Consider the following 15,582-nt stretch of genomic DNA (forward strand, 5'->3'; position numbering starts at 1 on the left):
TTTTAACCTCCACCCTCAAGGTAATAGGGATACAAACCTCCGACTTAGAAGGATTGGAACCTTTAAACTCTCAATATATGAAGATTTAAACCTTCCGTGCACAGAGATAATAGAGATTTGAATATCTGACCTCTAAGATGTAGTAGGGATTCGAGCCTCCAACCCCAAACAGGGTCAGAAGGAATTTTTAACCTCCGACCTACCTCAAAGGAGATAGTAGGGTAGAACCTCCAACTTCACAAGACGAGAGAATTTGAATCTCTAACTTCACACATTCAACATGAGAATTAGAACCTCCGATGAATTTGAATCTCTAACTTCACACATTCGTAATGAGAATTAGCACCTCTGATTCCAAAAAAGATAGTAGAGATTTGAATCGTTGACCTTAAAAAACAAGGAAGAAAAAAAAAAAAAAGACATTCCAATGAAAGTTCTAGAGATAGTTCATGCACAAAAGAATAAAAGTCCAATAAAAACATGAAAATTACAACACAAAAATAATTTACACACAAACCCATCTTAGTTCTGAACCTGAAGGGCACCAAATTAACAAATTAAGATTACAAAAACACATAATAAAAAGATGATACTCCAAAGATAATGAATCAAGGTGTTCTCTTCAAGCTCTGGCCTTGAATGGAATAGCTCTGATGATGATCTGGTGGTAAATCGCAGCCAGAGCAGCTCCAATGAACGGCCCCACCCAGAAAATCCACTGCAACACAATAGAAGTTACCTCAATTAGTGAGGAGCAAGAATGGGTACCAAATTCAACGCTAAAATGGTAATTTATAGCGCTACACTCACGTGGTCATCCCATGCGTGTTCCCTGTTGTAGATAATGGCAGCTCCGAGACTTCTCGCCGGGTTAATGCCGGTGCCGGTGATCGGAATGGTGGCCAAATGAACCAAGAACACAGCAAACCCAATTGGAAGAGGAGCCAAAATCTACGCATAACATTCAACCAAATCGTAAGTTTACATGCAAAAACAGGGGATTAGAACAGAGCAGGAATTTCTCTTACAGGGACGTGAGAATCTCTGGCGTTTCTCTTGGCGTCGGTGGCGGAGAAGACGGTGTAGACCAGAACGAAGGTGCCGATGATCTCGGCGCCGAGGCCGCTGCCTTTGGTGTAGCCAGCGGCGACGAAGTTAGCGCCGCCAAGCTTTTGCTCGTAGATGGACTTCTCAAAACCCTTCACGACGCCGGCGCCGCAGATTGCGCCTAGGCATTGCATTATGATGTAGAATATGGCTCTGGTGAGCGACAGCTTTCTCGCCAAGAAAAGCCCGAATGTCACCGCCGGATTAATATGCCCACCTGAGAAAAAACAGAGCAAAACAGAGAAAACCAGAAAGTTGAATCAAAACCAGATTTCTTAACAGATCTAAGAGCAGAGTAAAGGAAGAACAAAAGGGGTTTGAGGGTTACCGGAGATGCCGGCGGTACAGTAGACGAGAGCGAAGATCATGCCACCGAAGGCCCACGCGATGCCCTGAATGCCGACGGTGGAGCATTTGGACGGAGCTCGGCTGACTCCCATCACCGTCAAGATGGTAATGTACAGGAACAAGAAAGTGGCCACGAACTCCGCGATTCCGGCTCTGTAAAAGGACCATGACGTGAGCTCGCCGGGCTCGTACAGCGGAGCAGGCGGCGGCTCTTTGTAGTCCTTGTCCGTCTGTGCTGATGTGCCGATTGGCTGTCTTTCGGAGTACTTGTTAGCTCCTAACTTCACGTCCTCTTCCTTGCCCTCCATTTCCTTCTTCTTTGCCGAGTTTGGTTTCGAACTGAGCTGCGTGACTATGGCGGGTTTCTCTCTCTAAAATTGGGTCTCTCTCTCCTCAAAATGGATTTCTGTTGCTTTTGGGGAAGAAGATAGAAGTAGCGAGCAGGCAGGGTTGTTTTATAGGACTTATGGGTTACCTTCCCCAAAACGACGTCGTTCTTTTTATTTATTTATTTATAAAACATTTGGGTTAAATTAATATTGTTAAAATAACTTTTAAATTATGTAAAAACCCTATCCCCAAAACGACGTCGTTCTTACATTTGGCTTAAATTAATATTGTTAAAATTAACTTTTAAATTATGTAAAAATCCTAAGATAAAATATCCAAAATTTGAGACTTCAAGTTTATTGATATGTCGATAAAATATAATAATAATAATAATAAATAAATTTTAAGAATTATAATTACGAATTAAATTATAATTATTATTATTGAAATTAACGAATTAATTCTTAATATTTACATCCAGTGATTTATGAATACATTGTTGATGGACTTGATAATTCAATTTCTAGTGTCAATAAACCTTAAACTCCGGAAATAAATATTTATTTTAATTTTAAAAAATGGGATAATTTGACTCATGGTTTAAAAAAATTAAATAATATTTTTTAAAATATATGAATTAAGAAAAATGTTAAATTGAACCATATTTATTTTAAATTTTTTGAATGAAAATTTGGATGGCTATCCGTTCACAATAATCGTACATATTGTTTCACATCTTAATTTCTATTTAAAAGTTAAAAAAGATTTTTATTTTTAAAAAAATGTAAAAAAAAATTAATTAATTAATTAAAACAAATGAGGTGTCATATTCATTTGGATTAAAATATAAGAATCATGATGATTGCTTTTCTTTTTTGGAGGGACATGATGAAATTTTAAGTGATTAAAAGAGATATAATTATAGAAATTAGAAGGGTTAATTAAAGCTTTAATTTGATGATTATTATATTAACGTAAATAAGCATAGAAATTAGGGAAAGAGGGCATTGTCGTAATTTAGGGGATCTTTCTGGATAAAGACGATGGGTTTGACAGGTCATGGGGTGGGTCTGTCCTTGCTGTCCTTATCCTCAATAGTAACACTTTCCAGAGTGTCATCTTTTTCTTTTTAATCATATTTTGTCTCTCTCATTTTTTATTTTTCTTTTAAATTTTAGCACTTTTAAATTTAAATTTTATATTTTTAGGCGAACACGACTCACCACAATGGTATGATATTGTCCATTTTGAGCCTCAGCTCTCGTGACTTTGCTTTAGGGGCTTCCCAAAATAGCTCACAGAGAGTATTATTTATTTTATAAACCCATGATCATTCCCTATGGGACGTGGGACTTTCATCATCCAACCTATATATCAAACTCTAAAATTTTAATTTAAATACAATATAAAAATCAAGAGATAAGTTTAAAATTGAAAATTTAAAAATCGTTTTTTTTTAATATATAAGTTTAATTTCTAAAAATAAAAAATTTAGAAAAATACTCGAATACTTATCTAACAAAGCTTTAATTAATGAATTTTAAATAATTGGTCGATAATTTTAATTTTGTTAAAAAAATTAAAAAATAACAAATAATTTAACCTAACATTAACTCAATTAACATAATTTATTTACTTTGGACTAAGAGTATTAAATATTAATTTATTTGGTAAAAAAAATGAAAATTACTAATTTTATTATTTAGAAAATGTAATATAAATGATTTATTAATAATAAGAATAAAATAAATTGGTGAAGGTTGGTGGATTTGGATTATTTAAAAGAAAAAAAGAAAAAAAAAAGTGGGGGAGGGCAAATAGGTAATTTAACAAAAAGGGCGAAGTTATTGATGGTGGATTCCAGCTTTTAGCTCCCTCCGTAGAGCAACCGGATTTAACCTTTTATTAACGGTACGAAAATCAGAGCCACAGAAGAGAAGCAAAGAGGAAACAAACAAAACCGAATCGAGTGGCTGAGATCAACTGACCGTTTTCTGACCGTTACGAGGCCCACGTGTGGTTCCCACACCTCTTGGGCCGCGAGAGTAATAATGAAACTCTTTGAGGGGCATTTAGCAATATAAAAAGACGTGGGAGGGGGGAATTCGAATTTACCCAAAACTTAGGGGATGAGATAAAGTTATAGTAAAGCTGCACTTGCCTTTTCAAATTCAACAACAAACGTGAGAGTTTGATTTGATAGAAACCTTGATGTGTCAATTTTAATAGTTCGGGATGAATTAGGACTGTGTCATTGTGAGATCTCACGACAGTTGGAGAAGGGGATAAAATATTCTTTATAAGAATGTGATTACCGACACGTTTTAAAACCGTGAGGCTAACTACAATACGTAACAAGCCAAAGCAGACAATATTAACTAGTAATAGGCTTGGACTGTTACAACTATGTGACTTAATCACTGAGAAACTCGTGTTTGAGATTGAAGTGAAGCCTTGAACAACATTGGAGTTATATGTTGATCAAGCATGAGCTCAACCTATCTACCAACTTGAGTACACGATGCTACTTGCACATAATTTGTTAATTAGTGAGATAACTCATTTCCTGAGCTATGCAATCCTAATCAACTCAGCTCAACGCCAATTTGAACTAAGACCTAACTCAAGCTCCGAGTGTACGTGGCCCAATACCACTAAGAACTAAATTAAGCTTCTAGAGTCGAAAATATATATCTTAAAAAATTTTGAGAAGGAAACAACCCCAACCCATGTGCCCTAATCAACACGAGTTACCCACAAAAAGGGGTCATTGGGACCACCAATCTCACCCCAAATATTTCAAATGTTTCGACTTTCATTTTTGAGAATGGCCCAGGTGGGCTCAATCCTCATTTTTCTATTACACGTACTTATATGTTAAGACCTGACCAAATTGTTCCGGTGGTAAAGATTTTTCAACTCAAAATAAGTAATGAATCTAATTCAACTTAACAATAAAAAAAATAAAAAAATAATAATAATAATAAATAAATAAACTTTTAGTCGAGCGTGAGGGTCAGGTCGGGTCGGGTCATAAACTTACCTATTAACATTTCCGAGCTGACCCATAGGACGAGGGTGAGGTGAGAGTGGTTGACAGCTCATACCCATTGGATGCCTCACTGCCATATGGGATTGTGCGAACATCCTTCACATGGAGCCTTTAGGACTCCAAAACCCCATCCCAACCAACCCACCCTTTCCATCACATTCATAGCCATTCATCTACTCTACATTGTAGGTTGATGATTGGACAATATATAAATTACATTTTTCCTTTTGTATATGCTTTATCTTTTGGTATAAATTTGTAGATTTATTCCAAATTTATTTTAGTTAATAGGTTAATTTTAAGGGCTCAGCTTTGTTTTCAAGTTATAACTTACTAGTATTGAGTTAGTCACGGTCATATTTGTCTAAGAAGTGTTGTCTATAATCTTTCTTGCCCATATGTTTTTTTTTTTGTGTGTGAGATTCCAGATCGATTGAAGAGAGAAACAAGGGTTAGTGAGGATGCTGGACCCTAGAGGGAGAGGGAAATAACATTGATTTGAAGAGGAGAACAAGTGGTAGGGAAGACGCTGAACCCTGAAAGGAGGTGGATTGTGAGATCCCACATCAGTTCGAGAAGGGAATGAGACATTCTTCATAAAGGTGGAGAAACCTCTCCCTAACAAAAGCGTTTTAAAAACTTTGAAGGAAGCATGGAAGGGAAAGGCCAAAGAGGACAATATCTGCTTGCGTAGACTTGGGTTAATACAATTTTCAATACAATTAACATCTACCATACTTTCTCTTAAAATTGTCTGTGAAGTCCAAGTTTTACACAGCTAACTTGTTCGTAGGGTTTAGAACAAATACCGCACAATTGCAATCCTGTAGCCAAAAGAGTGCGATTGTGACAACCGACAAGTACGACATTCGTCATTGATGTGTTGAAGGGTACGAGAGAGAAAAATATTAACCGTTCGTTATTCACGTCGACCTCGACCTCGACATGGATAATGGTTAGCAAACATCACAAAGAGAAAAACATGCACACATACATGATATATACAATTTGAATCATCCAATTAAAGAATACATCAAAAGTTCATAGCCAAGTTAGCATCATACCAAGTTATAAAAAGCTCATAATCTTCATTGTTTACAACATTACGTTCTTATCAGTAACTATAAAACATCACAAAGACAGGCAGGCTTGATCACATTCCTAATATATAGAACAAGATTATATATGCTATGAACACTACAATATGATATACATGTAATGAAGAGTCTATAACTTTTCTTCATATTAATCCTCATTGATGAGCAGATGGGCATGAGGGCAGGCCCTCTCTGGTTCTCCTTTTGTCCACAGAATCCCCAAATCTCCTCTCTTCTTCCCCAGTGTCAAAAGGGTTCCTAGATTGAGACGTGAACTATCCGGTCACGTGGGGTAATCGATATTCAAGATACGAACATGTTTTGATATGTGTTAATCATGGGGATAGTTTTTTTGTGTTTGACTAACTCGAGTTTGTTTGTTTCTAGTTCTTAACACGGTTGCCAATGGTGTTGGCTGTAAGGTAACTTACCGAGCGTAAACGGGACGATGTAAAGCAGTGCAGGCTGGCCATGACCGTCCATCAGGTTCAAAGCAACATAGGTGATCAGAAGACCTGACAAACATTTCAATAAAACTTTCAAGATATGGACCAAACATCAGAAACTAGCCTTTTTATAAACACTATTTAGAGAACACTTTTTAAGCATATACCTGACCCATATGCAAGCATTGCTGGTAAGAAGTAACCGAGCCGGAGGCTCTTATTTGCCAACCAGTCATACCTGTAAGGATATCCGAAGCATTCATTATGTAGTGGCTTTAATAGATGGAGATGGACTGACAAGCTTTGAACAGATGGTTCCTCACAAACAGTTTCGAAAGAAAACATATCTTTGTAACTACCCAAGCTGCTAGGGAGAGGTTTCTACACCCTTATAAGAAATGTTTTGATTAGGAGAAGGGAACAAAACATTTCTTATAAGGGTGTGGAAACCTGTCTTTAGTAAACGCGTTTTAAAACCTTGAGGTGAAGCCTGAAAGGGAAAGCCCAAAGAGAACAATATCTACTAACGGTATGCTTGGGCTGTTACAAATGATATCAAAGCCATACACTAGATGGTGTGTCAGTGAGAACGTTGGGCCCTTGATGGGGTGGTTTTGAGATCCTGCATCGGATGGAGAGTGGAGCGAAGCATTCCTTATAAGGGTGTGAAAACCTCTCCCTAGTGAACCTTGAGGGAAAGTCCAAAAGGGGAAGTCCAAAGAAGACAATATTTGCTAGCGGTGTGCTTTGGCTGTTACAAATGGTATCAAAGCCATACACTAGGCAGTGTGCCAGCAAGGACGCTGGGCGCCCAAGTGGGTGGATTGTGAGATCTCACATCGAATGGAAAGGGGAACAAAGCATTTCTTATAAGGATGTGAAAACCTCTCCCTAATAGACAGGAAAGTCCAAAGAGGACAATATCTACTAACGGTGTGTGTTTGGGGTATTACAAATGATATCAAAGTCATACATCAAGCGGTGTGCCAGCAAGAACGCTGGCCCCCGATGAGGGTGGTTTGTGAGATCCCACATCAGATGGAGAGGTGAACGAAACATTCCTTATAAGGGTTTGAAAATCTTTCCTTAATAGACGCATTTTAAAACCTTGAGAGAAAGCCTGAAAGAGCACATCGGTTGGAGAGGGGAACGAAACATTCCTTATAAGGGCGTGAAAACCTCTCCCTAGCGGACGCATTTTAAAATCTTAAAGGGAAGCCCAGAAGGGAAAGCCTAATGAGGGCAATATCTGCGGGCGGTAAGCTTTAGCTATTACATCTTCCCTTTGACCCATCAGATAAAATATACAACGAGAAAGCTTGCAAAAAGGTAAGACGACAAAGCATCAACCTGAGAGAAAACGCTACAACGAGTCCAGGTAAAAGGATATCACCAAATCCAATAATGCTATAACCACCCCATGGATCAAACATGCGAGGGATCTTTAGCAGCATTGGGATGCCATCCTCTCCGCTTTTATCACCACGAGCTACCTGTCATGATTTTTAATAGCAACTCAGTAAAGTACTTGTGAGTTCATCTTCTTCTAGACTACGACAATGCTAGTGATAATGGTACTCTCTCCTTACCACAATCATCACACTTTCATTGAACAACTTCTTAGAAACAAAGACCCAAAAGATATCATATAGGAAGGCACAACTGAGCAGCACTGTTCCAACCTTGCAAACACTCAAATCCAATCAAGTGAGATAAATATTAAGAGGGAGTGTTCAAGTATACAGAGTTCCAAAATGGGTACCTTGAGATTTGGTATGCGAACTATTTGAAGAACTGTAATGATCAGTGCAATTCCCTGGTTAACAAAGCATCATAACAAGAACTTAGCTGGTTACATTATTAGACAGTAATAGGTTCTTGCTGACACCATTTTCTTACAAGTATGTCTTGACCGATCCAGGCAAACGACACGTTTCGATAAACAGCCCAAAGAACAGCAAATGCTATGCAGAATGGAGAAACAGCCAGTGTGAGGTATGAAACAGCTCCAAAGAATGGCACTTTGATGTATGATTCTCCAACATGCTTAAAGCATCTGCATGATCATATGCATTTATCAGCACTCACTGCTTTATATAGTTCAGACATATATTACTAAGCAATTCTTCATCAAGGTCCAACTATTTATACAAGTTAAATTTTGGACATTCTATCTCAAGCTAATAGTTTGGTGATTATTATTTCACAACACCTAACATTATCATCGCAACTTCCAAAAGAATGACTCTAGATTTCTGTTAACCTAAAGTCTCTACCGTCGTCGTAACATATTCTCAATCTTAAAAATAGGATAGAATGTCGGGTAAGACCAACCAAGTAAGTGGTCTTACTATCGGCTCAGTCAGAAGACTTTCCTTATATATGAAGACACGTATTTAGTGGTCTTTGCAAGTGTCATTTATGCTTTAGGGCCCCAAAGTGGTGGATTGTGAGATCTCACATCAATTGGAGAGAGGAACGAATGCCTCGAGAGTGTTGAGTCCCGAAGGGGGGTGTATTGTGAGATCCCACATCGATTGGAGAGAGGAACGAACGTCAGCGAGGATGCTGGGCCCTGAAGGGGAGTGGATTGTGAGATCCACATCATAACACACTCTCAATCTCAGAAATAGGATAGAACATCGGCTAGATCGGAAGACTTTTCTTATATATGAAGACACGCACTCAGTGGCAATTGCACGTGTCATTTGTGAGATGCCACATCGGTTGGAGAGGGGAACGAAGCATTCTTTATAAGGGTATGGAAACCTCTCACTAGCAGAAGTGCTTTAAAAACCTTGAGAGAAATTCCAAAAAGGAAAGCCCAAAGAAGACAATATCTACTAGCGGTGGGCTTGGGTATCAGCCTCTTCTAAAGTATTCTATAAATGTCAAATGTAGCAAAGGCACAATCAATTTTACCTTGACAATAAAGCGACCAAACAAGTTTGCAAGCCCTCTGCACCTCCTATGCAGAAAAGGACAACCAAAAGCTCGATGAACCAATACGACATGAGTTTGTAAAGCAAAATCAAAAAGCACGAAGCAACGACAACAAACAGGACGGCTGATGCCATGTTGATATATACAACACCAGGGCTGCCCACATCTTCAGCATTTTGAATATCATCTGCACCATCCTATAAGAACTTGTAACTCATCAAGTATACCTTATCTATTAGAAGAACAACACCTTAGCGAACAATATGAGAAAGGTTACCTTTAGTAGCTTGTCCTGCTCAATCGCAGCTTCCCTAGCACTCCAGGCAGACCAAAAGGATGAGCATAAGATCGTACCGACAGCCATCAACCATAAGAATACTTCAGCTATGTCGACAGGTGGTCGTAGTGGAGAGTAGAGCTGAACAGACACTTCAGAGTCCAAAAACTTGTAAGGAATGACAAAAAGTTGATTTGCTCATTTCAAATGTCAATTAATGAAATGACTGTTATGATCGCACAACAATGCACACACTCGATTTAGATGAACACAAAGAACAGGAGAGAACATGCAAGAAAGGATATTGACTAAAGGTTTATATTGATGACTTCAGATATGTACAGTAGTAATAGAGAATACAGAGAAGGCAAAAAGTATATTTTTAAAGCTATGTCTAGGTGAATATATATATGGTTCAGTTTACTATATATAACTTTACTAGATATAATCATCTACTATATATATATATAGCTCTACTAGCTTTTTATTAGGAATTATGACTCTCCATAATGGTATGGTATTGTCCACTTTGAGCATAAGTTCTCATGGCTTTGCTCTGGGCTTCCCCAAAAGGCTTCATACCAATAGAGATATATTCCTTATTTACAAACACATGATCGACCCATTAATTAGTCATTGTGGGATTTCCTCCCAACAATCCTCGAACAAAGTACACCATAGAGCCTCCCCAAAAGCTTATGGAGCCCTTGAACAACCTCCCATTAATTGAGGCTCGACTCCTTTCTTTGGAGCTTTTAAACAAAGTACACCCTCTGTTCAACACTTGAGTCACTTTTGACTACACTTTCGAAAGTCCCAACTTCTTTGTTCGACATTTGAGGATTCTATTGATATGACTAAGTTAAGAGCATGGCTCTGATACCATGTTAGGAATCACGACTCTCTACAATAGTATAATATTGTCCACTTTGAGCATAAGCTCTCACGGCTTTACTTTAGACTTTCCCAAAAAGCCTCGTACCAAAGGAAATGTATTCCTTTCTCTAAACCCATGATTAACCCCTTATAATTAGCGAATATAGAGCTCCCTCCCAACAATCTTCAACACTTTTTACTATAAATAGTCGTTTACTATATATGACCATTTTCCATATCCAGCTCGTATAACAATTGAATAAGCTATAAATAAGCAGCAGACTACATAACGCAACCAGTACGATCAATTGCGAGTAAAATTAGTGTTTTGTACGTAAAGCATACCTGATGAATTGCTGATCAGCATCTTCTCCAAGCTTGTACCAGCATCTTGTGGGAGCATGACAGCAGGTATATGTATATCAAGATCAGTCTCATCAGGATCACAAACCATCTTGTAAAGCTCTGAAAAGCCCACAAGCATGTTTAGAGGATATGAAAGCTGAAGAACATTAGCCAAATCTAAACACAAATAGCTACCATCACTTGCCTCTTTGGTTATTTACTATGAGTATAGCTGAAGCACCTGCAGCTTCTGCAATATTTGCTTTAGTAGTAAACTTGCAGTGACCTCGATCCACCATGATTATATCTCCAGAAAGCTAACAAATGACAAGTTTCATGCATGATTAAGTATTGTGCCTAAGGTTTCAAGCTTCATGCCACTAGAAGAAGTACCTTGTTCTTTGGCACACCGCAACAATCACGGGGATGTGCAAGAACCAGGCGTGTTTGGTTTGCATTTTTCTCCTTTGACACGATGGTAGCGCCAAATCTAGCACCAACGCCGACAAATTCACTAGCTTCTTTGCCATCAATCCAAGTTTGAACTTTCACCTAACAGGTACAAAGACAGTCTCAAATAAATTAGCATACAGTCTCATAAATAAGTTGTATTCAACATCAACCGGCAACCAAGCATTGGGAGTTCTAAATCGGCAGCAAGAACAGCAGAAAGAATAGACCATGGATTAATGACACTACATGTGAGATCCAACATTGGATGGGGAGGAAATCGAAACATTCTTTATAAGGGCGTGGAAACCTCTCCCTAGCAGATGCGTTTTAAAAACCTTGAGAGGAAGCCCGAGAGAGGAAGTTTAAAGGGATAATATCTGCTAGTGGTGGACTTGGGCCGTTACAAATGGTATCAAAGCCACACCGGACGATATGCCAGCGAGGAGGCTAAGCCTTGAAAAGGGGTGGACACGAGGCAGTGTCCTAGCAGGACGCTGGGCCCCGAAGGGGGTGGATTGTGAGATCCTACATTGATTGGAGATGAGAATAATGAAGCATTCTTTATAAGGGCGTGGAAACCTCTCCCTAGCAAACATGTTTTAAAAACCTTGAGGGAAAGCTTGAAGAGAATAATATCTGCTAACGATAGGCTTGATCCGTTACAAATGGTATCAAAGGCAGACACCGGACGATGTGCCAACAAGTAGGCTGAGCCCTGAAAGGGAGTGGACACAAGGTAGTGTGTTAGTAGGACACTGGTCCCCGAAGGGGGTAGATTGTGAAATCTCACATTGGTTGGGAGGAGAACGAAGCCTTATTTATAAAGGAATGGAAACCTTTCCCTAGCAAACGCGTCTTAAAAACCTTGACGGGAAGCCCAAAAGGAAAAACAGAAACAGGACAATATGGACTTGGTGTACAAACTAATAAAAGTTTGAAGAAACATAAGTACACAATCATGTTCACAAATAACAGACAATCTTCACCAAGGTATCCTTTGCACCTTTTTCAGGAAGAGTATCTCCCATTATGAAGTACACAAACTAAAACGACCTACAGCTGCAGGAAAGGAAGTTGACTTCGTTGACCCGAATTGAAACAAAGACACAATACACACGGAGGTGGGAACTGAAGTATTCTGCATATGCATCAAGGCAGACCTACTGATAAACAAACGGAAGAAAAAATTTACTGTAAAAGCATGAGATCTTCATATAAACAAACTAGAGAGAATCATAAGAAACTACAGATCAAAAAACTAAACACAGACCAATTCATCTGAAGCAATACAAACTAGAAATGATCATATGAAACGTCCAAATGGAGTTGAAAAATCAAAGAAATGAAGGTTTTGGGTAAAGGAAGAACAAATGGTGAAACCCAATCAAAACCCAGATCCAATAAATGGAAACAAATCACTCAAGCACAAACAAAAACAGCCAAAGGGTATATTACCAGAATGAAATCGTTCTCGCAGCCAGGCTTTTTGGGAGTCAAATCGTCATGATGAACAATATCCCCAGCCGTCACATGACAAGGAAAAATCAGCAGCAAAACCAGAGCGGATATGACGAACCCACCAAGAAAACGCCTCTGCAAATCCATAAAATCTGATTTCCACAGCAAAAAAGCTTCAAAAACAGTGATGGGTCGTCTTCTTCTACCTTCGCTCAGTTTGGAGTACACCCAAAACGGCGAACAGAGCTCAGAATCGGATATAAAAAAAGGGGAAAACGTAGAATTCAAGAACAACTGTAGATTAATGATTTAAAGCAGATTTTAGTCACAAAATAAAGAGAATAATGGATCTAATGGATTAAAGAGTAGTGAAATATTGTGGAAACGAACATGTTTATGGGAAGTGAGGACGAAATTGATGGCGTGTATGAATCTTGGCGGCGTTTCGGGTAAACGGGGTTTCCGTACGAACTACCGTTGGAAACGGCGGGAACCTTTTTAACGACATAATTAGACAATAATCGTCGTCGTTTTTCGGATTCCTTGTCAAAGATTTTTTTTTTGCAGAAAAGGACCTCCACTTCCTAATAATTGCACTTCATTGCCCATGTGTATTTTTCACTGTTACTCCTTAATTAATTCAAAATAACTTTTACTTTTTCCTTCTTCTCCACGGTAAATTTGTAAGGGTAAAAATCCAATATTTATTATTATTAGGAAAATGACTAATTACGAATAAATAAAAATAAATATAAAGAATCTCTAATTTGATTTGGACGTAAATAAAATATGATTTTATTTCTATCATCCTTGGAGGCCCAGTGTCCTCGTTGACACGCTAACACTTAGATCTCACAATCCACCCCTTTAGGGGCCTAACGTCTTCAATGACACACCATTCGGTGTCTAGCTCTGATACAATTTATAATAGTTAAAGTTCATTGCTAACAAATATTGTCCGCTTTGACCCGTTACGTATTATCGTCAGCTTCACAGTTTTAAAACGTGTCTGCCAGTGAGAAGTTTTTTCCCCTTAAAGAAATGTTTCGTTCCTTTCTTCAACCGAGTGGAATCTCACACTTAAAAGGACCAACCTAGCAAATAGTGGAAAGTACGTGGATAGTTAAGGAATTGACTACAGAAGCAACTTAGCCAAAGCTTGCCATAAATCCCTCGACATGAAGGACAGTGTGTGTTCTCTGCCGTTAGACCAGCCATGTGGTTATGGCAAACGTCGGGGCAACTGACCCCATCCTTCTAAATTTACAAAACTACCCTCCCTCGCACGTCCAATTTTCAAGATCATGCCCCTATGCTCAAACTCGACAATATCATATCAACGTGGAGATTGTAATTCCTAACATATTATCAGAGTCATGTCTTTATCTTAATTTAGTCACGTTAATAAAATCCTCAAATATCAAATAAAAAAATTATGATCCTCGAATGTTTTAATCATAGTGTCTGAGTATTGAACAAAGAATGTACTTTGTTCGAAAATTCCGAACAAATGGTGTACTTTATTCAAGGACGTTAGAGAAAAAGTTGTTTAAAGATTCAAGCCCCACCCCCATCGCAAAGTTGATAGCGTAGAATTAGTTGCTGCTTATCCAACTAAGACGATTGAGGCAACTATGAAGACATATGGACGGTCGTAATAGACCATGTAACAGCACAAGCCCACTTCTAGCAAATATGGTCCGCTTTGGGCTTTCCTTCTTGGACTTCCCCTCAAAGTTTTTAAAACGTGTCTGTTAGGGAGAGTTTTCCGCACCATTGTAAAAATGTTTCGTTTTCCTTTTCAACCGATGTGTGATCTCACAATCTACCATCTTTCGAGGTCTAGTGTGCTCGCGGGCACTCGTTTCTCTCTTTGATGCATGAATATGTTCCGTAATAGAAATGCTCGTTAATCTCCTCCAAGTCCATCAACGCCCTCAAGATCATCGTTCTTAATTCAAATACTCACCATTCTCAGAAGCATCCTCGACGTCAGCAATGTCCGACAAATAAGTAGACTGATGCTGAAACTTTCAGAACTCCATGCCCAACATTGTCCGGAGCTTTCGGTGGGCCGTCGTCGTCGTCGACAAGGTCCGGTGGGAAACGACGTCGTATTCTAAATTGGGCCGGTTGCTGTAATTGGGCTTTCTTGTGATCCACTTGCTCCTAAGCAAAAGCTGGGCCCATCATTTGTAAACTTGGGCCTTTTACAAATAAAATCATTTATATCCATTTTTTAATACTAAATACATTTCAATTCCTTAACTATCCCCCTAGTTTCCACTATTTGCCAAAGTGGCCCTTTTATTCCCGAAATTACATTATTTTGCAGGTTAGTCCGTTAATTGTGAGATCCTACCGAGGGTAACAGAATATTTCTTATAACAATGTGAAAACCTACTTCTAGTAGACACATTTTAAAATCGTGAGGCTGATAACGATACATAACGAGCCAAAACAGACAATATCTACTAACAGTGAGTTTAAACTGCTACAAATAGTGTTAGAGCCAGACACCGAACACTGGACCCATAGGGGTAGATTGTGAGATCTCACATTTCTTATAAGGATGTGAAAACCTATTTCTAGTATACACATTTAAAAATCGTGAGGCTGACGACGATACATAACGGGTCAAAGCAGACAATGTCTACTAATAGTGGGTTTAGGCTGTTACAAATGGTATAAGAGCCAGACATCAAACACTCGACCGATGGGGTGGATTGTGAGATCCCACATTTATTACAACGACGTGGAAACATCTCTCTAACATACGGATTTTAAAACCGTGAGACTGACCACGCAACGGGTCAAAGCGGACAATATCCAAATTATACCTGTCGTATT

At 38.6% G+C, this 15,582-nt stretch overlaps 2 protein-coding genes across 3 annotated transcripts; both read right to left on the reverse strand.

The window, feature by feature from the left end:
• Nucleotides 1-450: 450 nt before the first annotated feature.
• LOC111435750 (aquaporin PIP1-3-like) lies at nt 451-1,894 on the reverse strand. The gene is made up of 4 exons (XM_023073263.1): nt 1,436-1,894; nt 1,029-1,324; nt 811-951; nt 451-718 (listed from the first exon to the last, which is right to left on the reverse strand). The coding sequence occupies exons 1-4, from the start codon at nt 1,761-1,763 to the stop codon at nt 623-625; spliced, it is 861 nt and encodes a 286-aa protein (XP_022929031.1). The 5' UTR covers nt 1,764-1,894; the 3' UTR covers nt 451-622.
• Nucleotides 1,895-4,153: 2,259 nt separating this feature from the next.
• On the reverse strand, nt 4,154-13,172 carry LOC111435801 (signal peptide peptidase-like 2). 2 transcript variants are annotated; one of them, XM_023073355.1, is made up of 13 exons: nt 12,730-13,169; nt 11,215-11,373; nt 11,027-11,138; nt 10,822-10,941; nt 9,601-9,752; nt 9,303-9,520; nt 8,280-8,436; nt 8,143-8,196; nt 7,970-8,062; nt 7,731-7,873; nt 6,548-6,618; nt 6,366-6,449; nt 5,859-6,192 (listed from the first exon to the last, which is right to left on the reverse strand). In XM_023073355.1, the coding sequence occupies exons 1-13, from the start codon at nt 12,877-12,879 to the stop codon at nt 6,083-6,085; spliced, it is 1,623 nt and encodes a 540-aa protein (XP_022929123.1). In that variant the 5' UTR covers nt 12,880-13,169; the 3' UTR covers nt 5,859-6,082. The 2 variants fall into 2 exon arrangements, with proteins under 2 accessions (XP_022929124.1, XP_022929123.1); XM_023073356.1 differs by lacking the exons at nt 5,859-6,192; nt 6,366-6,449; nt 6,548-6,618 and adding an exon at nt 4,154-4,181 and having other exon boundaries at nt 7,671-7,873; nt 12,730-13,172.
• Nucleotides 13,173-15,582: the final 2,410 nt, after the last annotated feature.

The sequence above is a fragment of the Cucurbita moschata genome, unplaced genomic scaffold (assembly GCF_002738365.1).
Source record: "Cucurbita moschata cultivar Rifu unplaced genomic scaffold, Cmos_1.0 Cmo_Scf00050, whole genome shotgun sequence".
NCBI lineage: Eukaryota > Viridiplantae > Streptophyta > Magnoliopsida > Cucurbitales > Cucurbitaceae > Cucurbita > Cucurbita moschata.

Coding starts and splice junctions, on each gene's coding strand:
- LOC111435750 (XM_023073263.1), bottom strand. CDS start 1,763: ATGGAGGGCAAGGAAGAGGACGTGAAGTTAGGAGCTAACAAGTACTCC. Junction 1,325..1,435: donor CTGTACCGCCGGCATCTCCG/GTAACCCTCAAA, acceptor GTTTTTTCTCAG/GTGGGCATATTAATCCGGCG. Junction 719..810: donor AACACGCATGGGATGACCAC/GTGAGTGTAGCG, acceptor ATTGTGTTGCAG/TGGATTTTCTGGGTGGGGCC.
- LOC111435801 (XM_023073355.1), bottom strand. CDS start 12,879: ATGGATTTGCAGAGGCGTTTTCTTGGTGGGTTCGTCATATCCGCTCTG. Junction 9,753..10,821: donor GCTGATCAGCAATTCATCAG/GTATGCTTTACG, acceptor TGGACTCTGAAG/TGTCTGTTCAGCTCTACTCT. Junction 6,193..6,365: donor CATCGTCCCGTTTACGCTCG/GTAAGTTACCTT, acceptor GTCTCAATCTAG/GAACCCTTTTGACACTGGGG.